General features: G+C 40.7%; 1 protein-coding gene across 2 annotated transcripts in view; it reads left to right on the plus strand.

The window, feature by feature from the left end:
- The window catches only part of CDH6 (cadherin 6), a 121143-nt gene extending 104266 nt beyond the window's left edge, over nt 1-16877 (plus strand). For both annotated transcript variants that reach the window (XM_081133469.1, XM_081133468.1), the window contains 5 exons: nt 2924-3060; nt 5516-5637; nt 6664-6781; nt 6914-7165; nt 10900-16877. In XM_081133469.1, coding sequence (XP_080989595.1) covers nt 2924-3060; nt 5516-5637; nt 6664-6781; nt 6914-7165; nt 10900-11390 — 1120 coding nt within the window. In that variant the 3' untranslated portion in view covers nt 11391-16877. The remainder of the gene's footprint in view (nt 1-2923; nt 3061-5515; nt 5638-6663; nt 6782-6913; nt 7166-10899) is intronic.
- Nucleotides 16878-26086: the final 9209 nt, after the last annotated feature.

Below are 26086 nucleotides of genomic sequence, written 5' to 3' on the forward strand. Positions count from 1 at the left end.
ACTGAGGAGCTAGAGGAAGCCTTGTCGCTGAGTCCAGGACACTGTCCTAACCAGGGCGCCTGCCACGGGCCACGCGTGGTCGAGGCATCAGGAACGACACCAAGCCCGGGTCCCGTGGAGCTTACATTCTCGCTGGGGCAGACAGACAGACATAAGCCACTGACCTCTGATTGCCATGAGAGCCTTATAAACGGTCACTGTGAATCCACACCGTGAAAAAAGTTACATGCAAACACCCTTTCTTCCTAACCCGCAAATCTTCCTGACTTGAGGGTGCATTAGAAGACAAATTACTGAATCACAGACTACAATAAAGTTTTAGAAAGAAGAAAAAAAAGGAGCTACCTGGCAGAATGATCTGCTGCCGTCATGGTGAGACTGATTGATTACCCTGTTCCTTATCAGTTATGATTACAATAAGTGGGACTGGGCGGTAAATAGCCTGGATATAAATTGGAAATACTTTGGAAAGAAAGCCAACAAATAGGTAGGGCTTTGTGTGCAAGCATCTTTCCTAAACAACATAAACATTTTAGGTTTTCTACTCATTTTTAAAACTCCCAATCAGAGAAAAAATATATACGTTTTGGTATTTATTTTTAAAGAAAAAATAGTCATATATATTTTTAAAAATTTTAAATGTATATATTTTTAGATTTCTTTAAAATCTAAAGCTGCCTTCAACTAGAAGTTCCTCACCCCGGACCCTTTATTTTCAAGGCTTAATGGGAAAATGCAAGTACTTGTAAAACTTAAAACTATAGCAAGATAAAAAAAGGCAAAGAGGAAGAAAAGCTTACTGCTGTATTTAACTGTAACAGCATATAGAGGTAACAGGCAACATGTCTTAAACTTGATGTTTTCTACCAGGAAAAAAATATTACAAAGTCTATGAATATTGAGATTTTCTTGTTGATTAATTTATTATTAATTTCAATTAATTATGTGCTGTAAATATTTATCATTCTCAGATTAAAAATGAAAGGTGATCAAGCAAGCTCAAGGCTGTTGACTGCATTCTTAATAAATGTTGATTCATGACATAAGTGGCAAAAAACAGTAGCTGTTTCACTTGTTTCGATCCTTTTGATAATAAAATATTAGGTTTACATAAATTGAAATAAAAATCCTAACCCAACTTGATAAATATAGATCCATTGTGGCCTTTATTTATTCTCTTTAAAATCAGGCTTTCAGAGCCTACAATAATTGGATATCTGTTTTGACTCCTGCTAAATGACAAAAGTAGATTTTATTAAGATAAAATATATTGTTTATTATAATTCACTAGCTATATTTTAAAACAAAATAATTAACTGAAAGAGAATATTGGACATTGTACACTCTTGCAAGTTAGTAATAAGCATTCATAACAATTTTTCTTAGAGCATTCATAATAATTTCACATGTGTATGACTAATTGGGTCATTTACTTAAATTGCATTTCCACTGAGCCGATATTTTTAAATCACCTACCATGATATAAATGTTGAGAATCCAGCTGAAATGGGCAGTTTTTTGTTCCTAATGGCCTTAACATACCAACTTTCTTCTGAGTTTTCTCTTTAACGGTCCCCCCATAAAACAGAGTACATATGTTTCCCCCTTACACAGCTATTCCAAAAACCAGTGAGCAATCTATAGGCAATAACAGTCCTCAAAATCTACTAGTCTTCCCTCAGTTTCCGTGCTGAAGACTCTTCTTCCTTCTTTGGTTTCTAAGACACACGCTTGGTTCAATTTGAATTCGCCAAACTCTGCTTAAATATCTATCAAGTTTCTACTCTGCCCTGGGCACTGTTCTAGTCCTGGCTCATCTCTGTTGCCGCGCTTGTCCTTAGATTCTGTCCTCAGCGTTTTCCTCCCCTCCCGGGACACTGTCTTCCCGGACAGTTGACTAGGAAATCTAGGCTGTCAGTCCAGATCTTCATCTTGGGCTTCAAACTCGATTCCTCTTCCTGGACTTTTCTCAGGCTTTAAGCCTCAACATGTCAAAACTGGAACTTACGATCTCCCCCAAACCCTGTTCTTCACAAACTCCTATGAGTTTGTGGAAGCACTGTCCAACCAACCTCCTCGATTCAACCAGAGATCTTTGCTAAATGTGACTTAGGTTGTGACACTCTCCTGCTTTGAATCCATTGGTAGGGCCTCATCACTCGTAGAATAAATTCCATCTCCTTACCATGGCCAGCCCATCCTTCTACAGTCCAGACCCTGGGTCTCTTCCCAAGCTCAACCCCTTTCCCCATCTTCTGCCTCACTACCCTCAGTCACACTAGCCATCTTTTGCTTCTGTCAACATAATTTTTTAAAATATATTTTTATTGATTTCAGAGAAAGAAAGGGAGAGGGAAAGAAAGAGATGGAAACATCAATGATGAGAGAGTCATTGATCGGCTGCCTCCTGCACACCCCCGACTGGGGATCGAGCCGGCAACCCGGGCATGTGCGCTGACCGGGAATCAAACCTCGATTGCCTGGATCATAGGTCGATGCTCAACCACTGAGCCATGCCGGCTGTGCTCAACATAATTTTTTTAATAAAATTAATATTAGACAAATAGCCAGTAATCCTACTTATTCATACAAACACACACACATACATTAAAGTTCTGAGGTTCAAAAACTTGAGTTAAAAGATAACAATTACTAATCAAACTTGGTTCAAATTACATATTTAAAAAAAGAAACTTCAGTGGTGACACTCAAAATCATGAATTTGTCTAGTGGGTTTTCTATAAAGACCTCAGTTGTCAACAACTAATTTCTCAGAATATTTTGCTTAATGTTAAGTTTATAGATATTCAAATATACACTACAGTTAGAAAAAATTTATGTAACAGATATTTTGGGAATAGTTTCTGGCTGTGAGAATAGCAAATACAAAGAAAAAATCTTTTTAAATTTTCTGCATTTTCAGGTACTCTGTCGATCGACACACAGATCTGGACAGGATATTCAACATTCATTCTGGAAATGGTTCCATTTTTACATCAAAACTTCTTGACCGAGAAACATTGCTATGGCACAACATTACAGTGATAGCAACGGAGATCAGTAAGTCCAACTCCATGCCACTGTTGTCCCGATTGACAGAATGAGTGTCCCGGCAAGGCCCTGAGCATGCCTCAGACCCGTCACTATGTATTGATGACCCCACTCAATACATATTGAAGGAAAGAGCTCTGTAATGATTTGCAATAATGTTTCTTCATGTTGGTTCATTCACAGATGCAGAGGCAACTGTGGAAACTCAGCAGTTTAGAAACAATAAAATGGAAAGGCATCTATGTCAACTGGGCTTGAACTGGTTCATGCTGGATTCAATTCCAAAAGCTTATAAACCAGAACATTATAGAAGCAGCTGAAAAAAATGGGCTCATGGGTAGATACTGTGTGGGTAGGTGGGGGGATCAAATATATTCTAAAAAGTAGGCATTGTTTACAGATCTTTTGGATATTCATCCTCTAGTCTTCTATAGAATTTCTATTTTTAAATTGTTACAGAATTACGAGATATAAATTTTAACTTTTCTATGGTACACCGAAATGAGCAACACAATAAAATGTTTAGAATGAATTTTATGGCAGTCGCCATGAAATTTAAGGCAAAGAAAACCAGTGCCAAAGGAATGCTTCGAATAAAATGATTATACACAGTGAAAACTGTGCAATGTAAACACAATGTGCAGAACTAAGTGCGTGAAAGAAAAATGATCTTTAAAATATCACTTAAATGTTTAAAACTAGGCTTCTAAATTATGGCACATTTTTTAGGTTTTGTTTTTTATTTTAAAGGTACAAAACTTTTTTTAAAAAATTTTTAGCTCAGTTGGGTACCTAGTGTGAAACATTCCATATCGGATGGTCTATTACAGTAGTATTCTTTGTCAGTGTAACTCATGAGATTTGAGTGGCTGAAGGATATTGAGGAGAATAATAAAGAATCAATATGGGCAAAATGAAGCATTGTTTTTTTGATAGCGATGAGAAAGCCTCATTACGAATCTGTTATGCAGGAATTTGCTTTCAGAATTCACATGGAGGGACTAACGTGAATACCAGTGATCGGGCACCCTCAAAGCTTTGAAATTATAAAATTATTTCCCACCAAAACAGTACCATTTTTCTATAACATCAGGAATGTTTTTAACTGAAGTAGTCATTTCGTATGTATTTTTAAGCTTTATGCCTAGAATTTTTGTTTTTAAGATTTAAAGTTTCGACGATATATTTGAAATACTAGTGATAGAGACCTTTTAAAGCTTCACCTTCAGCAGGTCTAATCTGGGAAGGTAGCGAGAGCAACATTTTAGATGCACAGGAGCTTATAAATCGCCCTTCTTAACTACCTTTGTGGTATCAGAAACCAAGAGCTTAAATCCAGGTCACTCCCCGTCCAGGGCCTTTGCATTTGCCACCTATTCTATCTGGAGAGCCAGAAATATTCACGTGGTTTAATCCTTTTGTTCATTCACGTCTGAGCAAACGGCATTTCATCAGAGAAGCCATCCCTGGTCATTCCATTCAAATTAGCACAACCATCTCTCTCCAGTTCCTTTTCCCTGTTTAATTTCTCCATAGCCTTTACCATCTGACACATTATATATTTATGCGTTTACAGTTTGCTACCTGCACTAGAACAGAGCTTCAGGAAACACGAGCTTTGTTGGGTTCCCCATGTGTTCCAGCACCCCAAATAGGGGCTGGCACAAGTTAGATATTAGTTGCTCACTAAATATTTATCAAGTAAATGAACAAATAGACATATGAGCGAAGTGAATGAAGAAACCTGAGCTGAGAGACTCCAGTTCCTGATTCTTAGACCAGGAACCTGTCTGCCACACTACCCAGGAGATTGTCATAGAAGACAACCAGAGTGTTTTGTTTATCTCAGGTCTTTTCTGCTCTATTGTTATCCCAGATGTACAGCCTGGGTGTTGGAGTCAGACACCCAAATATGAATCTAGGCTCCACTCCTTACTATCTCTGGACAAATTACCTAACTTCTCTGTGCCTCGGTTTCCTCTATAAAATGGGGGCAGTGATCTCAGAAGTTTGCAAAGATTAAAAAGATAAATAGCCAAGTGCTTAGCACAACGCCTAGCTCTTACTCGGCACTCAAACTAAAAAACTGAGACAGTAACAACCATTCATCCCCACCACTCCACCACCTGCCTTTGCCCACATTTTCCCCACCTGCCTGCTTCCTTGGCTTCCTTTAAAACCTGGCTCTAAAGTGCTTTTGCAGGATCGCTTTTCTTTATACTCTGATGTTTATTGCACAGTTGCACTCCATCAGCACATGGAGCTGTGTCTCCAGGTATTTCCGTCAGGTGTACCTAATGCACCAGAAGCACACCATCTAATTCTACTTTTTGTGTGCCCTCTGGCACCCACAGCAGCCTTGGGGAATCTGTGTATGAATGAGAAAGGAGTGAGTGACTATTGTCTAAATGGGATTGGTGACCAACATATAAATGTCTCTTCCTTTCCTTTTGGTGTGTTGCAGATAATCCAAAGCAGAGCAGCCGAGTACCTCTCTATATTAAAGTTCTAGACGTCAATGACAACGCCCCAGAATTTGCTGAATTTTATGAAACCTTTGTCTGTGAAAAAGCAAAAGCGGATGAGGTGAGTTTCATAAAAAGGTAAATTAATTTAGCTGGATTAATTTAGATCCTCTAATAATTCAGATGATAAACAGAGTGAAGGTCCAGTTTTGAATTATCTATGAAGAGAATGCTAACAAAATTAATACTATAAGTAAGAATCGGAATGAATGTTTAACTTGCGTAAGAGAACAAACAGCTTCTGAGAACTGGAAGTTCATCAGTCTCAAAGTCTGATGCTGATTCCGAATCAGTCTTAAGTTTTCGTTAAAATAGATTAGTCACAGCTTTATTGGAAAAATCTTTACTGGTAAGCAGATAGTTTTAATTACCATATATACTGGAAAGTGATAGCTAGAACATATTTTACAAATGCCTATAATGCATAGCTCCACTTACTTTCATTGCCCATCTGGACAAGTAATACAAATTCATGAATGTTTTACACATGTCCCCATCTAAAATAGGACTTTTCTGCCAGGGATATAGAAATTATGTTACAGTTTGTCAAAATAGAAGTGTACTTTTAAAATACATGTTAACGTGGGCAGCTGAAGTTATGTGTTTTATATACAAACTTTCTTTTTAGCTTTTTTGCAAGTTGATGGTTTTTGTATATGCCCGGATTGCATTTCTAAGCAGTCTGGGTAACGGGTGCCTCCATTCCCTTAAGTTGCAATGTTGTCACAGATTATTGTGGTATTTTATAGCTTTGCATGACTCTCTAGGGCTGGTGTTTCTCCACCTGGGTGATTTTGTTCCCCAGGGGACATTTGGCAATGTCTGGGACATTTGTGATTGTTGCAAGGGAGAGGGTGCTACTGGTACCTAGTGGGAGGAGGCCGGGCTTGCTGCACGGCAGAGTTGCCCCTGTTCTGCTTCCAACCCATCAGCTCTTTGCATAGAGTGGACTCATTGTAAACTTTTTAGAGGCTATCATTTTTTAAATTAAAATTAGAAACCATTTAGTCGAGCAATTGACCGCAGAACTATAAGAAACACATTACGTTAGCGAAATGTTCTGACAGCTCTGTGGCTTGGGTTCCAGTTGATTCAGACCCTCCGAGCTGTTGACAAGGATGACCCTCACAACGGTCACCAGTTCTCCTTCTCTCTGGCCCCAGAAGCAGCCAGCGGCTCAAACTTTACCATTCAGGACAACAAAGGTAAATGAGCCCCAGTGGCCTTCTCTGTCGCTATATTTATACCTGTCTCTGTATCCACCTACTCCCCTCACAGATGACCCAATGCGTGACCGGGTATCCACATGCACTCACCACTTTGCTTTCTGGTTCCAGACAACACAGCGGGACTCTTAACTCGGAAAAATGGCTATAATAGACACGAGATGAGCACCTACTTCCTGCCTGTGGTCATTTCAGACAACGACTACCCAGTCCAAAGCAGCACTGGGACAGTGACTGTCCGGGTCTGTGCATGTGACCACCAGGGGAACATGCAGTCCTGCCACGCGGAGGCCCTCGTCCACACCACGGGACTGAGCACGGGGGCCCTGGTGGCCATCCTTCTGTGCATCGTGATCCTACTAGGTAAACTGCTTCTCCCTGCCTCCTCTCTCCCCATGCCGAGGGGCACACCCTGTTACTGTGACACTCTAGATTTATCCGACTCCCCCAGTAAGGCATACAGCCCGATCTAGGTGAGTAGAGCCGTATGCTGAGAATCTGTGTTGTGCGACCATGAACTAGTTTTTGCTTGAATATGGCTTTGGGGAATGAGCGGATGTGAAACGCGCCCACGTTTTTACCTGCCCAGGGAACCGCTGCACCAAAGAACCTCTTGCTTATCAGAGTGGGAGTGAATCTCAGGGGGATAAGGGGGCAACGTAAATACGCCCATTTCATTTCATCTGTTGGTTAATATTTAACCTGACAAACATTGTTAAATTTTAAAGCGTGAAAGTCATCCGACATGGAGTATCTGGTGAAGGCCCTTTCTATGAAGGTCAAGTTTAAAAATCAGTGGGAAACTGGAGAGGAATGCAGTGACTTTTCTCTCTCATACAGGAAAATAAAAGGCAATTACATTTTCTCTAACCTAGCAAACTTAAATCTATTTAAATAACCACCTTCTTAGCATTGCTCTATAATTGCCATGCGTAATGTCTGTTATTTCTCAGGCTCTCAATAATAAAGAACTTCTGTGGCCAAGGAAATAAATCTGGGACCTTAAAGATATAAATGTAATAAAAACAAAAATCAAGGTCTAACAATGATTCAAATTAAATTTTTTACCCCCGACCAACAAATTAAGCACACAAGTTGAGCTCAGAGTGATCAACAGCTCCATGACTGTTGTAAACTAAGAAATCAAATGTTGGCTCATGCAGCCCTTCCAAAAATAAAAGCAAGATTCGTATAGCTTGCCTACACATTGAGGAAAGAAAAGTAAGAGGTTAGAGTTAACCCGGATTACACAATGGGGGAAAAACTCTTTTAAACAAATGACAATATAGTGACTTGGAGAAGCGTACAGGGATACCTACATTTCCCCAGGAAGAGAACGGGAATGCCTGGGGATCCCTGCTAAAAAGCTTCCCATCCAGATGAACTTTGCTAATTATTACAGAAGCCTTGAAACTCGGCTACAGAACTGTGATTCTCTTTGTCATCGAATCTTTGGGGACAGTATTTTAAGATAGGAGGATAAATAAAAAGCGACAGTATGCAAAGACAAATCAGTGCTTCTAAGGGTGAGTCTAAAAATTGTTTAGAAAGAGAAGGATAGGAATAGTTTTAATTTTTTTATTTCTTAAAAAAAGGGGGTTATTTTTAGGAGGGCTGGATGAGCAGGGCTGTACGCAGGCAGAATCCCGCGGACTCCTGTGGTCTATGGGCGGAGGGCCGTGCTCGTCTCCTGGAGGCGAGTCTCCCTTTCCCTCCTCTACCCGTTTCCTCTCCCCCTTTCCTTCCTCCTCACCAGCCCCTTCACCTTCCCTTTTCACCCCGTCCACTGAATTTGCTATCCCCTCATTACTCCTAATTTGCCTCAGTGCCTCCCACATCTTGTCTAATCTCTTCAGAATTCTGTACCCAGTAAAAAAGGAGGGAAATGAGATTTACTTACAACCTTCTGTTTTGCAAATCTATGTCACCGGCCACAGGGCAAAGCAGTATAAAAAGGTGTATTGTGAGCATCCCTCTGCCCAACGCCCTGCAGTTTCCACCCACCCGGACCCCAGAGCGAAGTGAAGGCGTACGGAGCACCCACAACCCCACGTGAGGTGGCCCGTCCGTATGCCCCCCTCCCCCGACTCCCTCTGGTCCAGCCACAGGGTCTCCCAGCTGTTCCTCCAACGCTCCAGGGACACTCCCTCTCCAGGGCCTTCTGGCTCTGCCCTCTTCACCAGAGAACTACTTGGATGACTCCTCTTGTCTTCGCTCAAATGTCACTTTCTGGGTGATGCAGTCTACCCCACAGAACCATACACCGCCCCTCAAGCATGCACAGAAGCACTCCCATCCTCCTGACTCTGCTCTGCTTACCGCCTTCTAATAATTTCCTTATTTTTTATGCACACTGCTTCTTTTCCTTCTCCATCTACCACCACCGCCTACCCCCCTTAACAGGGCAGAGGTCTTGATCAGTTTTTGTATTGATAGTGCCTAGAACTGTACCTGACACAGAGTGGGCACTACATAAATATTTATTGAATAAATGAATGAATACCTTGAACGGACACGACAAATGAGGCGTCAGAATACTCTCTGGCGGCAAAAGAGAATGTGTACAATTACACAGCCACACTTTTGAAAAAGGCAAAACTGTGCATCCTTGAGAAATGGTCTCTACTCCAGACGTGTGTCAGAGCACGCCAGAGCACGGGCTCTTTAGTCGGGCTGACCTGGATTTCAATTGCTCATAATGTGACATCTCTAAACCTCAATTTCCTCTATGTAAAATAGAGGTGTAATGATGGTACCTATTTTCTAGGGCCATTATGATAATTAAATGAGATCAGTATGCAAAGCACTTAGCCCAGTGCTTGACACATAGGACTCTCTCAATAGGTAACCGATTATTAATACTATTAACATCTGAAATGTTACTATATAGACACAAGGGTGCACAGGCATCCATTATTATATCGGTAGATACACATATTCACCAAAAACCGTTCTTCTGTAATTCTTATTGCGATAATTCAATTTCCCTGGCTCATTAAAAAAAAAAAAGGGACCATGTTATGGGTGAGAAAATAAAGAGACGTTACCGGTACCTCCTGTAATGCACTCCCCTGGACAGACCCAGTTTAACTGCATTCTCTGCCCCGGTCGAAGTGAAGGCTTACAGCAGCACCCACAACCCGCATGAGGCGCTTCCCTCTAAGCGGTCGCCCTGTGCTCTACGCTGTTGCCGTGTTTTCCTTTTCCCACCTGTACGTCCACTTGCAGACGTGTGTCTGCAGCCAGCCAGCTGTGAAGGAACATCGGGGGCTCTTTACACACAGCCCTTGCTTCATCTCTAATTTGAGTTAGGAGGAAAAACCAAAAGAATGAACATCCAGGCAGCAGACGTGCAGAACGGGAACCTCTGAGAGATTCTTTTCGTCCCCACTTAAACGTGTGTCTTTTGTTCGGCTCGAGCAGCAGCAGCCTGGCATGCGTGTTCCCGCCCGACCCCGCGAAGGGCCGGCGGTGAAACCCAGAGTGGTTCCGAATTGTGTCTGGGTCTCTCGGGTGGTAGCTGTCACATAGCCACACATGTGGGAAAGGGGCGCAGATACTCACATCTCTACTTCGGGCTTTAGACTACTTTTACACTTTTCTTGAGAAAACAAAAAAAGAAGGCCTAGCGCCAAAGTTATTTTAGATGTGGAGCCACGCAAACCCTCCGACACGTTGGCAAGGTGGCAGCCTGGTGCTTTTGAAGCAGTTTCGGAGCCTGTCGGGCGTTTGGCATAATTTGCAGCCTCGCTGCAGCACTCTCACTCCGGCTGGGCTTTTCTTAGGAGTCTTTCCTCTCTCTCCTTCCCTTGAAACTAGTTCGCTGTTTCAAAGCAAAAAGGAACGACTGACCAAGTCTGACAATGTTTTCTCTTCTGCTTAGACGGTAACCTTCTTTCACATATTTACTCCATTTCTTCTGGGTCCTGGTTTGATCATGCCTGAAGGCAAATGCATCCTTAAAGAAATAAAAAGTTGAGTCTGCACTTTCCTAGAGGACTTTTAAAACCAGCCGATGGAGCCCAGTGTTCCCTCCCGGCGTTAACTGGGTGGCAAATTAACGTCCCCTCCCCTTGCTGTTTTGTTTCTGCTTCCAGTGACAGTGGTGCTGTTTGCAGCTCTGAGGCGGCAGCGGAAAAAAGAACCTTTGATCATCTCCAAAGAGGACATCAGAGACAATGTTGTCAGTTACAACGACGAAGGCGGCGGAGAGGAGGACACCCAGGCCTTTGATATCGGCACCCTGCGGAACCCCGAAGCCATAGAGGACAGCAAGTTACGCAGGGACATTGTGCCCGAAGCCCTTTTTCTACCCCGACGGACTCCAGCAGCCCGAGATAACACCGACGTCCGAGATTTCATTAACCAAAGGCTGAAGGAGAATGACTCGGACCCCACGGCCCCACCCTACGACTCCTTGGCCACCTACGCCTACGAGGGCACCGGCTCGGTGGCCGATTCCCTGAGCTCGCTGGAGTCGGTGACCACAGATGGAGACCAAGACTATGATTACCTTAGTGACTGGGGGCCTAGGTTCAAAAAGCTCGCAGACATGTACGGAGGGGTGGACAGTGACAGGGACTCCTAATGTGTTGCCTTTTTCATTTTCCGATAGGACACTGGCCTAGGCGAGGTGGCTCTTTCTTTCTATTTATCCACTGCTCCCTGGAGGGCTCTCTGTCCCGCCCGTTCCGAAAGTCAATGGCTGCAGTCGGGCGGATCCAACGTTAGAGACTTTTTTCTAATACACTTTTATGAGCTTCCAAGAGGCAAATGTTTATTTTTTAGTGCATCCAGTTAACCGTGTGGGCCCGGCAGGCACCTGCTGGAGGAGAGGGCGCAGAGCAGTCCCAGTAGCACTCCCCTGGGCTCTGAGGGCCAGTTTGGACCACTCTCGGCCCCACTGGCCTGGCCTTTTGTGCTCCACTGACTCAGGCCAGCTGACTGCTCCAACTCTACCTTTCACATGCTAATGGGAGGAGGGGGTGTCCCTTAACCGTATAGCATAGTTTTAGTAAGAGAAATGAGGGAGGAACGACCGCCAAGTTGTCCCTGGTGTGTCAGTCACAAGGAGACAGTGAACTCTATCTGGCTGTATATTTCTGTCACAGAGAATTGAAAACGATATTTGGCCATCCAGTTTGTTCAAGAACTTTTTCTGGCACCAATGACTATTCTAAGTGTGATGCCCGCCAATGTTTTGAGATTCTCACTCCTCTAAAGGAGTAGAAGCAAATTAAATAGCAACATCCAAAAACTAATAATAAGACCTCATTCCTGTCCCCTAACTCATAGTTCGTTACATATTAGACATGTAAAAGTTTGCCCTTGTACCATATGAGGGAAAGAGGGAAATAGCCAATAATGTTAACAAAGGAAATATTTAACGTATTTTGAAATCTGGGCCGCCAAATGTACCACAGATCACTTGAAATTATTTCAGCCGTCAGTAGATTAATGACAAAGAAGTCTAACTGTTTAAAAGTTCTTGAAGGAACTTTTCTGAGATAAATTTTAACTCCTTGTCTGTAGTTGTTGTCAGTATTATTCTAATATATACTTGAAAGTAGCAGTGTGAAAGTACAATAATTCATGTTCTTCAGATACTTCTTACTCAATTAAGTTGCATTAGTAAAGGTAGATTAAATAAAACTTAAATCCCACTCTCGGAGTTTAATGGGGTGGTAAGAGCCAGCCACACTTGAACCTGATACCCTGTCCTTCACATCCGGAAACACCTATATATTTATATAACATGACAGATATAGACAAAAGTTGAAATCATGGTGAAAACCTACATATGACATGCTTGGAAGACGCTTGAAAAGGGTAAATTGGATTCCCTACAACAAGAGTGTTTAAGATTGTAATTAAAATGATAGTTGACTTTCAAAAGCATTACTATTTTTTCATTGTTTTTAACTTTGTTTCCATGGTAACTCTGCTATCTTTGTCTTTGAACTAATGATAAAGGAATGGTCTCAAACTATGACAGAAAAGTAATGTACAATCCATCCAATCTATTATTTCTCTAATTATGCAATTAGCATCATAGCTATTATCCAGAAGACCTAACTGAACTGAACTGTTCCTTTTGGCAGGTTCAAATAATTTATTTCATACGGCTGTTCTAATGACTTTTATCATTAGAATCTTCATGTGCGGTCATCAGAAATTTCCAAAGTACTGTAATGAAAACATCCTTATTTTGAAAACCTAAAAGATACAGGCTCTGTATATATATATGTACTTAAGAATATGCTGACTTCAATTATTAGTCTTAGAGATTTATTTTCAATTACTGTTAATTTTATAAAGATAATCTTAGTGTCATATCCATTCGGGGGTAATGTCATATCAGTACATGTTTTCTATTTGGAAACGCACTGTCGTCTAGTTAAATTTTAAATAGACGTATTACCCAGGAAGTAAAGATGGCACCTTTAAAATAAGAGCAATGTAGTGTTTTGGATTACCCATTTAGAGTGAAAAAACATTACGACCATATTATTCCTTGTGTTTCCTGAATGTTTTCCTATTTTGTAAAGTACTTCCTTGTATACTAACAAGTATTTCAAGCTTGGGTTATTTCCTGCTTTTATGGTTTTCTTTTGCTAGTTACACACACACACACACACACACACACACACACAGAGGAATGCAAACAAAATACTACAGGATGGCTTCACTGTAATGAATCAATACATATCACAGTCACAGGTAAGTACTGGGAAAAGATAGCTTAGTAAAGATAATAAGAACTAGTTATTTATAGCAATAGAACAGCACCTTAATCACACAACTTACTGTAAAATTAAAAGAGCTCCTATCCTTATGTTTCATGTCCTATAACAAAGTGAATCAAGAAAGTCCTGTAAAAAGAAAGCTATCATCAGAAGTCTTCCTTTTGAACTTGTGGCATTAACTGGAAAGCCTGAGGGTTGACACTAGCAACTTCCAGTATTTAAGGGTAAGGCCTATTCTCATAAGTGAAAGGAAGTGGTTCTGTAGTGGGATATTTGAGATGTAATTGGCAGGATAGTTTATCCCATCCTCAAGGGGATATAATGTACCAAGAACAGGTTAATATGACTAAATGTTGAAGTAACTGTTTAATCTCTTACCACAAAAACTGATGATGAAGCGAATCTCTAAGAAATTGGATAATTTGAGACTGGAGCTGAATATTTAGCAGCAGGATCCTGTAGGTATCAAGGTAGAGTAATATCCTCCTATAATTAAGACCCCTTGGCATTATGGAAACAGTAAGAATCACAATTCCACTATTCTGCCCGGGTCTAACTTCCTTCCCATCAAGATAATCAGGTCAAGGACCAAGGTCAACACAAATGATTACTAGAGAAAGAAAATTAGTTTTCAGCTCATTTTTCACATTGTCTCTGTCCTGATATTACATGTTAGTGATGAGAAGTATGGAAAGTGAGAAGAGGTAAAATTTTAGTATTTGCTTTAATCATTGACACATGAAAATTTAGTAAATATAAGCAGATTGCTTTTATGGGTTGTTTCAGGAACTTTGAGGCCTTTCTGAGGCTTTCCCTGTTCTATTCAAAGGGGAGAATTTCTTTAAACCACAAGATGTTCACTGAAATTTTAAAACCATTCAGCCATTGTGCATAAATTTAAAGCCCCTTCACGTCATGGCTACTTTCTGCTGAAAAGCCTAGGAAATATTTGCCCCCAAGTAAAAACCTAAATCTAATGGGGGAGAAAAGGAAAATATGGCTTCATAGAACCGTAAGAAAGGGGATCTGGGCACATTAATATTTTTTTACAGAGCTTTTCTTAGCTTTAAGGTTTAGGTGCATAAAGGGAAATTGAGATACAAATTGACTCCATTTTCTATTCAATTTTAACTCACTATAAAAATCTGTGGATGTGTTTTCATTTTCAGTTCCAAAAAAGTTGTGCAAAAAGCTCTTAAAAGTTGAATCTTTGTCTTAGAAGCATCCAAATTTTATGGATCCAAATTAACTTTAGGATTTTTCCATTATTTTCATTATCAAGTACATAAATTTTAGATCTCCTGTTTTGCTGAACAGTACCTTATATCAAATTTTTTGCCTTGAAATGCGTATTTTATTGGAGATGATAACGTATAAACTATGATTGAGCATTCCTCAATTCTGTATACTTGACAACCAAAAAAAAGACTATGCAGTTGAAAGGAAAGAACAAAGTTGAATCCTGAGAACAAACTACATTTAAATCGGGTACAGCTAAATGTACTCTCCCCAGGAAATTCACCACCAAGTAAATTATTGTATCCTAGTCACTCATTTTGAAGTGGTGTAATTACTTTGGAAGAACACTCTAAATAGTCATGATCCCCACTATTTTGAAAGGTATCCTCTGAAAAGGATCATTTTAGTGTAATTTTGTCTTTTGTGTTTTTATCTAGATGAAATCTTTTTTGAATTGTGACAGGGGATGAAAAATCTAAGCAGTCTGCTGTGTTTACATTAACACTACAAGTCGGGCTGCTTTATCAGATTGTAAGAGCGGAGAGCTCAAGATGCTGTGTGTGGATCTTCAGGAAGATGAACTATCTCGTAAGGTCTGACAAGCAGCCCTCTTTTCCAGACAATAGAGGATTCCCGTATGGTCCCCTTAAAAGTTCAGCGCTATTACAGTTGCAGCATTTTGAATCTCCCTCTGGCATCTTTATGGAATAATTTTCTAAAGGGATAATTCTCTACTAAAATATATCAGACCCCAACCATATTTAATTTGCAGAGCAATACCCTCTTAGAAAAGAAATACACTGACTCGCACGCTTGTTAAAAGTTAATAAAGAAATAGCTCATTTTTAAAGCCACAAGTTTATGGTCTCTGCATCGTCAATTTAATTTAAGCATTGCTGAGACAATCTTTAATCTACTCCCCATTTTGTAATACCTTATTTATGATGCATTTTCATTTTTTAATTTGGGGGAAACATTAGCGCGACAGAGCTGGCAGATAAAAGTGCCGAAAGGAGGTCAGATGGAAAGAGAGCCTTTTACCCATGTATCTCAGACGGGACCGAGGCACTTAGCTGAAGAGCCACTGGGTTATTAGATTAATTTCAAAAGAGCTTTTACAAGTTACTTAATTCTATTTTTTTTGAAAACCCATGGACCACAAATTCAAATTTCTCCTCAAATGGGGTTAATTTGACAAATGAGGCATGGGCCCAGCATTGTGGAAAAAGCATCCCACTGTAATGAGGTCTTGGTCTTTCTTGTGAGACTGCGCTCTTCATGTAAATATGTCTAGAGGCACCTTCTATAAGCTTTTAGTTTTCTATGATCTATTAGTTTAGTGTTTATTAAGGCATCAAATGTATAGAACTACGAGGCATCCAGGGGGAATGCTGTGTAGCCAACGTAAAAGTGATCTTCTCGGAAGAAACACAGGAACGCTTCCAAACCACTGTACTGTTTTGTTTGTGATTATTTCCATTGCTTTGAAAGTAAACTGCGTAAGAATGGGCCTTATAATAAATGCTACATGCGTCTTCAGTAGTATCAAGCTAAGGCAATTTGGTATTCTCCTACTGTGATTTGTGATTTTTCAACCCAGAAAAATCAAAGCTTTGGGGTATTGATTGTTTTTAATTAAAAATACTCCCAAGTACAAATTGAAGCTGATGCCACCCTTGAAGATTTACTGGCTGGAGTGCTCAGTTCATATCGGTTTTCTCGGTATTGCCTGTGTCTTCGGCAATGAGAACACCTGACGGAAACCATTGCTGCTCAGCTCTCATCAACATTTCTAGTTAGGGAGATTTTCAGACTTCACAGGTTACATGAGAAAGTTTTCTGTGTTCGAAGAAAGCGGGTTGAGACAATTACCTTTTAGCTCAATGTGGCTGGGCCTTTTGCTGTAGTCCACTGGCAAGTACACGCTCCTTGAAATGGCTTCTTTTATTTCCCTTTGTTTTCTTAGACGTATACATTTGAAAAGAATGCAATTTAAAAAGTGATTTCTCACAAAGAGTAAATATGCCTTTTGCAAATCAATTTTTGTAACAAGTTATTTATATGATATTACTTAATAAACTGTTTTTTCTAACTTGTTTTTTTTTTTAATTCTCTCAAACTATTGTTTGTAATCAGAGTTTTTTAAATGTACATGTGGATACACACTTTATCTTTCCAAATCTGCTGTTTTAACTTCCCAGATAGCTAACTAAAGCCAACTTGTTATATAATAATTAGCTTTAAAACCATAGTTTCTCCCAGTCAGAAATATATATATCATGGGCACTGCCCTGCAGACTTCTCACTGGTTGGAACCAAGAATTCTGCTATCATTTGTGGAATTACTGTATTGAGAAGAAAGCTGTTTATGTTCATGGTAATTGCTTTAGATTTGTTTTTTGTTTTTTAAAAAAAAGGACAGTTCTATATTTTTGCCCATCCCAAATCTCCATCCTTTGCTTCACTTCCATTAAAACAACTGTCTATGGACCTCTGATTTAAAAAGGAAAAGCAAGAACCAGACCAGGGGGAAATAATAAAACCCTTCCAGGATTCTGACACTATGAATAAATAAAATGTTTTTAGTATATTCAGAGCTGTAATATTTTACATGCTTGCTCTTTTTTAAGCTGCTTATTTCTACAGAGGCTATTTCATAATTTTCTAACTGGGAGAATTCATAGCTTTGCAAAGATTTTCGTTTATCCATTCATGTGTTCAATACAGCATAGGTGCTCTGCTGTGTGCTGCAGAATATTCGAAAGAAGCCAGGTAGCTATATTTTCCCTCCTCTCCAGAAGCTCATGGTCTAGGAAGAAGGGCTGCATAAGTATATTGTAAGTATTGCAAGTACACAACTATAGTACCCGCCAGAAGGTGGCATGCAGATGTCTCCAGAGAGGTGCAGATGACAGAGTTCATAGGAAGGAGACACTGTTTCTGCCCTGTGAAGGGGTCTGTGGGACGTTTAGGAATTAGTAGGATTGAGATAAAGTAAGGTAAGAAACAAAAAAGAATAGCTAGGGAAAGACAGAAAAGAGAGGAGTGTTTAAGCAATGCCATTGATCTCAGCCGAGGTCCCTGAAGGGGTCTCGGCTTGGAAAAGTCATATAGCACCAGAGCACAGGGGACCACCAACGCCAGAGCAGCTGGTTTTTGATGTTGTCTTGTTTTTATTTTTTTTTTTCTGCTGTTTGGTTTAACTTAGTCGGGTACAGAAATCCATGGAAAGGAATGGTGCTATTAGAAGTGCACTTTTTGAAGGATAAGTGCATTGTACAGTGTGCACTGTGGCTGGAGCCAAGTCCCGCCCCACCCCAGCTCCGCACCCCCCCCCCCCCCCCCCCGGGCAAGCAGAGCCCTTGGGACCCAGGGAAGCTCCATCACCTTATGGTAAAATAGGAGGCGGTGCAATGTGCTGTCTCAAAGATGCAGTTCAAGAAGCAAATTCCTGCAAACATTGAGAAAGGTTAAGTCCTTTCCATCACCATAACAAACTACTTCCCGTAGTAAGTATTGGTGTGTATGAGAGTAGTGATTCGCTCTACTGCTGCAACAGACAAAACCCAAAATCTCCATGAAGTTTCTCTGGATCTTATGAAGTTCAGGGCGGCTGTGGGCCTTTCTCTCCCTTGCAGCTTTGCCATTCTGAGCGCAGTGCTCCAGGTTTAACGTAGTAGGGGAGGAGAGCTTGCTGGCTGATTCGAAGGAGAAGGCCCATGCATGGTTCATGCTACTTCTGCTCACATCTCATCGGCCAGAACTCAGTCATGCGGCCCAAACTAACCGGACAGTCTCTCAATCTTGCAATACCTTTCCCGATACCCCCCATTTTTAGTCACCAGAATAAGTCCTATCCATAATAATCATGAAGCTGTTATCAGAAGAGCAGGTGGGAAGTCATTCACAAATTCAACCTTCAAGTTGAAAACCCCTTTAAGAGGTGTCTGTGTACCGCCCCTGACTCCAGCACCCACGGTAGAGATTTCTAATCAATTGGCTCACAGGTCTCCTAGACGCATCCTTAGAATCCCTTACAGGGATGTCACGCAGCCATCAGCAACAGAGTAACACTGACCTATTTGCCATCCCAAACCTACGAGAGTCGGTTCTCCAGTGAGACTTGTTTTCTTTCATTCTAAGTGTCGACTACTCACCGCTGATATTTGGGAAGATCATGCTGATCCTGAGATTGTCAAAAAGTTGGAATAATTAAGGAAGCTAAGAGGCTCAGTCTGCCATTGTAATTTGCTCACACCTTTATTTCATAAACCTGAACCAGCAAGCATGCATCTCTTTGAACAATTTAGATATAGTATCAGCCTGGCTGAGGTATCTCCTGAGCCTAGTTTGCCTGACCAAACATTTTATACTGAGTGACACTGTGATGCTTTAGCTCGCTTGTCTAGGTCTCATATTCCTGAATTCAATACTTTCCCAAATATGCTATGAATAGATATGGCTCTTTAAAAGAAGTAGATTGTCTCCTACTTCTGTCTGTAACATATTTATCCCTTTTTTAAAATGTTTCCCTTGACATAGTTGGTCATCTTTATTGCTTCCTGAGCCATCTAGTCTCAAAAACTTAACTTTCAATGGCAACTATGTCTTGTTTGCACATTGGTAAGAAAATGTCTCCTTGCAGTGAGTAAAGGATGGGTTTTATTAGAGCTTTTAACTTGCTTAGCTACCTGATAGTAATGCCTTACTTTACACAGCACTTTTGAAATAACTATCACATATGTGACTTAGTAGGACTCTCACCAAAGCCCCATGCGATAGGCTGTGTCACTCCCATTTCACAAAGTGGGGTCATTTGTCCTTAGGTCCCATCATAGGAATTAAAATTAAACTCACTTCTTCTAACTCTGCCTCACCACTAAACCCTGTATTTCCCCCTTTGTAGGCATACTCCAATCTCATTCACTTGAGAGAAATATTGGGGGGGGGTTCTTTTTTCCTTTATGCAAATTCAGAGGAGTCTGGACCCTGCTGATGGCTGCAGCCTCCAAAACATTCCTCTCTATGAGATCAGGTCAGATGCTCCATCAAGGAAAAAAAAGAATCTGAAAAGCAAAATTCTGCCTATTAATTCTGCTTACCCAACTGACTACTATTATAAAATTGGAACAGGGCTCCCAAAGAAAATTATTCCCAAGAAATATGAAACTCCACCCAAGACCGCAAAAGCTCTAATTAATTATATAATAATAATCTTGACAAACTATTGATAGTTCAAATATCAAATTGTGCTAGGCCCTTTGTAGGGTGGAAAGGGAGAGGGAGAGGAAAGGAATTAGAACTTCCAGCTGCTCCTCAAGCAATTCAGGCTCCATGACTAAGGAGGGGAGGGGAGGGGAGGGGAGGGGAGGGGAGGGGAGGGGAGGGGAGGGGAGGGGAGGGGAGGGGAGGGGAGGGGAGGGGAGGGGAGGGGAGGGGAGGGGAGGGGAGGGGAGGGGAGGGGAGGGGAGGGGAGGGGAGGGAAGGGAAGGGAAGGGAAGGGAAGGGAAGGGAAGGGAAGGGAAGGGAAGGGAAGGGAAGGGAAGGGAAGGGAAGGGAAGGGAAGGGAAGGGAAGGGAAGGGAAGGGAAGGGAAGGGAAGGGAAGGGAAGGGAAGGGAGTCCCACCCTGGCCATGAGCTCCCACTGAATCCAGGCACCGACCCAATGACGTGGGGTCTGCAATTTCCCTGGAAAACCCAACTGCCGGTTAGGTGGTTGGCAGGGCAGCAGCTATAATTCTTTGTTAGCAAACTAAAAGGAATGTATTTTCCATATTTCTGTTTTAAACCCTGGTTCCTATGAGCAAGGGAAACTCAACGTGAGTGACCGAGGGTTTCCTTCCACAACCTCGGGCTGATGCTACTGCCGGGTCCTCGGGGCCAAGGCAACATGAAGAGTGAGGGTTTCAGGGAAGACGAGGCCCAGTCGGAGCTCATAGCTGAGCTGCCAAGGGAGCTAGGAGAGCGGATGGTTCCAGAAGAAAATGCACTCATTCCCTTAACCCTCCCTGCCTGTCCTCTCAGCCACCAGAAGCGAGGAGGCTGAAGTTTATGGACCTGAATTTCTTTTTCTGTTGTTGTCATTGTGTGTCACTCTCAGAGTGTCAGGGTCACAAGCTTAGGAGAGACACCTGCTCCTCTCCCGACTTACGGCTTTTGCTGAGATTCAGAAAGAGCTAAAAGTTAGCTTGGATGTCACTATTTCCAATTAATGCTAATTTATAACGGTGTTTTCTTATGCTTTACTGTGTCAAGCATTATACAAGTACTCATTTATGGTATTAAAATATATTAAGTATATGAAGGTTGAGCTAGTCTTCAACTTCTGAACCTCTCTTAGGTGTTGAGAACTTTTCCTATTTTATGCATAAAATACATTTTTCTTTATCACAAATCAAGAAGATTGTGACAGAGTGTTTTCTGATTTGTGAGTACATTTAAATGAAAAATCTTGCAAAGTTACACAAATTAAATCAAAGTTGAATATATACTTAACAAATATGCTGTATTGAAAACAACAGACATGTTAAATCCAGACTGTTTGGGTCCCTTTGGACCTAAAGAAATACATCTACCTGACAAGAATTTGGCAAAATGACAGCAAGATTCAAATGACAGCTCTCAAGTGAGAAAGGGTTGAGGGGCAGATTGATTTGGGCATTAAGAGTTGAGCTAGGCCTCTCAAGAGCATTAGAACCTACAGCCAAGTCCCTGGATGCTTCTCGAAAACGCACATCCCTGCATCCCACTCCAGAAATAACCAGGCCTGTTGTACATATTCCACCGGCCGGCCGCAGGCGTTCCAAATTTGGAGACTCCACCTTCGGTATATTAAGCATATAAAAATGTACCTACACTTGCCTTATAGACGTGAACCAAGCTGTGGTTTGCTGATTTGTATTACATTGTTAGATGAGTACTTAAACTTTTATTGATTTCAGCTTTGCAATTTTCCATCTGTATTTTGAAGGTCCCCCCCTTCTCTTTTTATTTTGTGGTGTGTTTTTTGCTGTGGCTCATCTGGAAGCAAACAGGTACTGGTGTGTACTGTGCATAATGAATTCAAAGACATCACAGAGAAAATAAGGGTGAGGTTTGGGAACCTGAATTTATGGAGGATTTCCTAGTGATTTTTATGCACACCAGAGTTTGAGTAGAAGCGAAGTTATTGAAGTAACAAAGCTGTGGGAGATTATTTAGACTAGCAAGGAGGGTTCTGGGAGGGACCAGGAGGGACGAAAGTTCTAGTATTTTTACACATGCCCTCCAACTTTCCTTTTCCTGTTGTATTCAAAGCATGGGCTTGTCTGCCGAATGATAAGGGGATTAAAATGGGTGCCCTCCCTAGAAAAAGATGGAAGTTTCCAAAGAAGATGCCAGGAGTCGTTCATACACACTTATTTAAAACCTCAGGTGAAGCTCGCCACTCTCCCACCTTTCTTTTCAGAACTTTTCTGGCGACTTTCCCTGGATGTGTCAGTCAATAAGTAAATAATTAAAATCTCTCTAGAGTTGATTCACCAGGCTTCCTGAACATTTGCTTCTATTTCTCTCATTTTAAAGTCAGCTGTTATTCTAGGAGTCTCAGCCAGGGAACTCCTCCTCTCCCAGGGCCCAATCAGAGTTCCAGTTTAATTAGCTTAATTGGAAGAAGATTCGACCGAATTTCCAATTAGAGTTCCAAATGAGCTATTAGAACAGACTATTTTTGTCTTTTCAGAGAAAGCTCTCCTAATAGTCATTTTTTAAAAGGTAAAAGTCCTTCAAGGAGGAAAGGTGAGCACAGTCAGATCAATTACTGCTATTTATTAATCAGCCCTCAAAGTAAAGTTGGGTCTTTTCACTTAGGTAATTTGGAAATACACCACTTACTCATTCTATTATTAAATTTAATTTTTATTAAATTAATATATGTATGTTATCTGAAATGCCAAATAGTTCTATAAAGCTTATAGCAAAAACTCCCCTCTCCACCACATTCACTCACCCAGAGGTAATCCCCTTCAATTCTCCCAGATAGTCCTAGCATTTATGTCCGTATTGCTAATTAATGTTTATATTAGGTCCAATCATAAGAAATTGCCATTGGTGTGGATAAAAGGTGGTTCAGATCAATCATTTCAGATGGTTCAACTTAATATTACTTTTTCTTGGGCTTAGTTTTGAAAATTTTCTATTGACTCCCAAATATGGAGAGGAAAAATTTAGATTTACTGCAACACCACACACATACACACTCATTTCTCCCCCATCCTTCCAATACAGTGATAGCACAATTGTTCATTGAGAGTTTACATTAAAACCCCATGTAAATATTGCTCATAGTTGAGCCTTATACTGTTCTATAATTTTGTTTCCTTTCTTATTCAACTCTGTTTTTCCTGAAGTTAATAATTGCCATGTTTTTTAATTTGCTTAGTTGCCTATATACCTGTGATAATTCAGGCATAGATTTCCCAACATGATTCTTAAATTCCTCTCGACCATGGAAGGTAATTTCTACCTGTTTTCTTTCGCTTGCAATATCACTTCAGAAACTCTCCATCTCTCTGATGCCATAATTTTTAAAAAACATTTTCTTCTGCTCCCCAGTGCTTATCTCTACTTTTTTCTGGATTTCTTTTCTCTGTTTGCTTTAGTCTTTGTCTGCCACATTAGAAATCTTCCTCAAATGTCTGGTGATCATTAGCCGTCTGTTCATAGTTAATAGCAAGGTCCTGAAAAGCTAATTAGAAGCTCTACGTGTCAGCTAATGGGCCTCACCACAGGGCGATTGAAGGAAACTGGTGGTTTCACGGAGGCACCCAAATGTCAGCACTTATAAATCTTTCGTCTTAGGTCAGTCAATTTCCACCAAGAGGATTCCTCCAGTCGCCTCCAGGTAGCATTAAGGTCTGCTCTGGTGTTCAAGACCATGCATTTGCAGTAGCTCCAGTCTCTATCCTGATGTGATTAAAGTTGGAATCATCTCCTTTATATCCAAATACTAAAAGATGTAATGTAATATAAAGCCATGCATTTTCCATCAAACTTGTAAACTACATAGAAAATTTAGGGAAGATAATAATATGTACTTTTTACAGAACAAATTCAGTGACATAATTCAGCAGTGTTAAAATTTCAGTCCCTTGACAGTCTAGCTCACAATGTGAAAGATCATGTTTCTTTATAGAAAAAAAAGCTTTTAAATGATGCCCTTAAACAACCCAATGGCTTATTCTTTCTCCCTCTGTTTCGAAGGCTATCCACTAGGTCCTTAGAGAATGGGTAGTTCCATAGATACAAAACTCCCCCTCTAACCATGGATCCCACCGTTGCATTGCACCAACACTGCTTGCTTTGGATCTGTGTGATTATCTCAGGAAACATGCCCTTTATAATCAAGTCAGGCTGATCTGATTTCACTTGGAAATTTTTTAAACCATTGGTTCTCAAATTATCTCTCCTCAATCAAATATAGTCTAGGTCCATTTACGCCATAGTAGAGTCTTTTTTTAGACTCTCCCTGGTTATTGGTGAGTAATATGTAATGTATCTTTGGGGGGGTGAAGTTGTTAAAGGTTTGCCTGGTCATGTCACTACTGTACATAAAGATTGGCTTTCAATACCGTTTGCAATAATCAGTCCTCTTTATCTGTGCTGTTGGTCCAGCCCTCTAGGAAATGACACACGGGCGATATGCTATGCTGTGCATCTTGGCTATCCAACAGCTTACCCGCTGCGTTATGTACACAGTAGGTTCCCAATGAATATTTACTGAATACCTGAATGAGTGAATTTTCATATCTTTGAAGAAGAGTTACTCTTTAATATTTATTCCCCAGGAATGTCAAGCTGTGTCTAAGAGTAATCAAGTGTGACAATTGTAATATTTTCCTAAGCTTTTGTACCTTAAATTTTACATGCTTTCACATTTATTTTCAGGTAGCAAGCGCATAAAGCATCCTTTTCATGTTTGCACTGATCTCACATAGTCAAGATGCTCAATGTTGACCTATCACACGCATTGACCTTGAAATCCCCGGGTACAAGATTAGATGGTGACTCAGGAAAAGACATTACATTTTTTTTTAGTGTTGAACATTGCAGCTGAGCTTCTTAATCAGAAGAAAAGAGCCTGAATACCTTGGGGACAAGTGTTATACACACTGAAAGGCGATGCTCATCTCTTCTGAATACATGATCATGGAGAGAATGGTGCTGAACAAGCACAATGTTCAGGAGAATAGCGTGGACCATGGGAAATGCCGCACAGTCAAAAACGAAGAGGAAAAGTCTCATCCAGAAGCATCTTTGAAAAATTTCTTTTAATTTCAAAAGCTAGATTATTTTTTTAAAGAGTTTAGATAAGATTGCTTTCTCAATTTGTGGCTCTTTGTAAAAAGAAAACATTGTTTTCTGAGTTTGGCCACTTATGTCAATTGGTCCGTTGTTGGGATGGGTATGACAAGGAGAGATAATAGTACCAGGAACTTCAGGCCAAGGGAAACATTTCAAATCACTGGTTTCAATAAAAATAATGGTTTTCCAAATGAGGGCTAATGAAGTGGGTATCTTTTCACATATAAAACTGTGTTTTTAAGTTTACTCTCAATGTCCCAACCATCCGACATTTAGGGTGGGTTTTGCTTCCAGCACAGTCTTGTACTATCCTCTCTTAGGTTCTTCAATTGTTTCTGAAAGCATTTGTCGTGCACCCACTCCATGCAAAGTTCTTTGCAAAGCCATGTTAGAGATAAAAAGAGAGTCGAATTGTTATTTATCCTGGAAGAGTTGTTAAATATTTTCATGCTGAGGATAGCTCAGCATTGTTCATTAAAAATGGTTGTATAGTCCTGGCCCTTGTGGCTCAATTGGTTGGGTGTCGTCCTGTGCACCAGGAGGTAGCTGGGTAGGTTCCCGGCCAAGGCACATGCCTGGGCTGCAGGATCGATCCCCGGTAGGGGGCATGCAGGAGGCAGCAGATCAATGTTGTGCTCTCACATCAATGTTTCTCTCTCTCTCTCCCCGACCCTTCCTCTCTCTCTAAAAATCAAACTATTTTTTTAAAACGGTTGTATACACTCTCACCTGTTAGAAGAAAAAAAATGACTTGATTCCTCTAGCTATTTTACCTATAATGGATGTTTATCTAACTGGTATGTGGCTTGAATTAATAAACTCCCAAGGAGAAACTAATAGGCTACCTTTGCATGTGCAGAACTGGATACATTGAATCATGCTTCTAAGTATTTCAAAGTCTTTTACTTTGCATTATTTTGCATAGAGTGAGGAAAGAAAACAGGTTTACAGAAAATAT

The sequence above is a fragment of the Miniopterus schreibersii genome (assembly GCF_964146895.1).
Source record: "Miniopterus schreibersii genome assembly, chromosome: 3".
Lineage (NCBI taxonomy): Eukaryota > Metazoa > Chordata > Mammalia > Chiroptera > Miniopteridae > Miniopterus > Miniopterus schreibersii.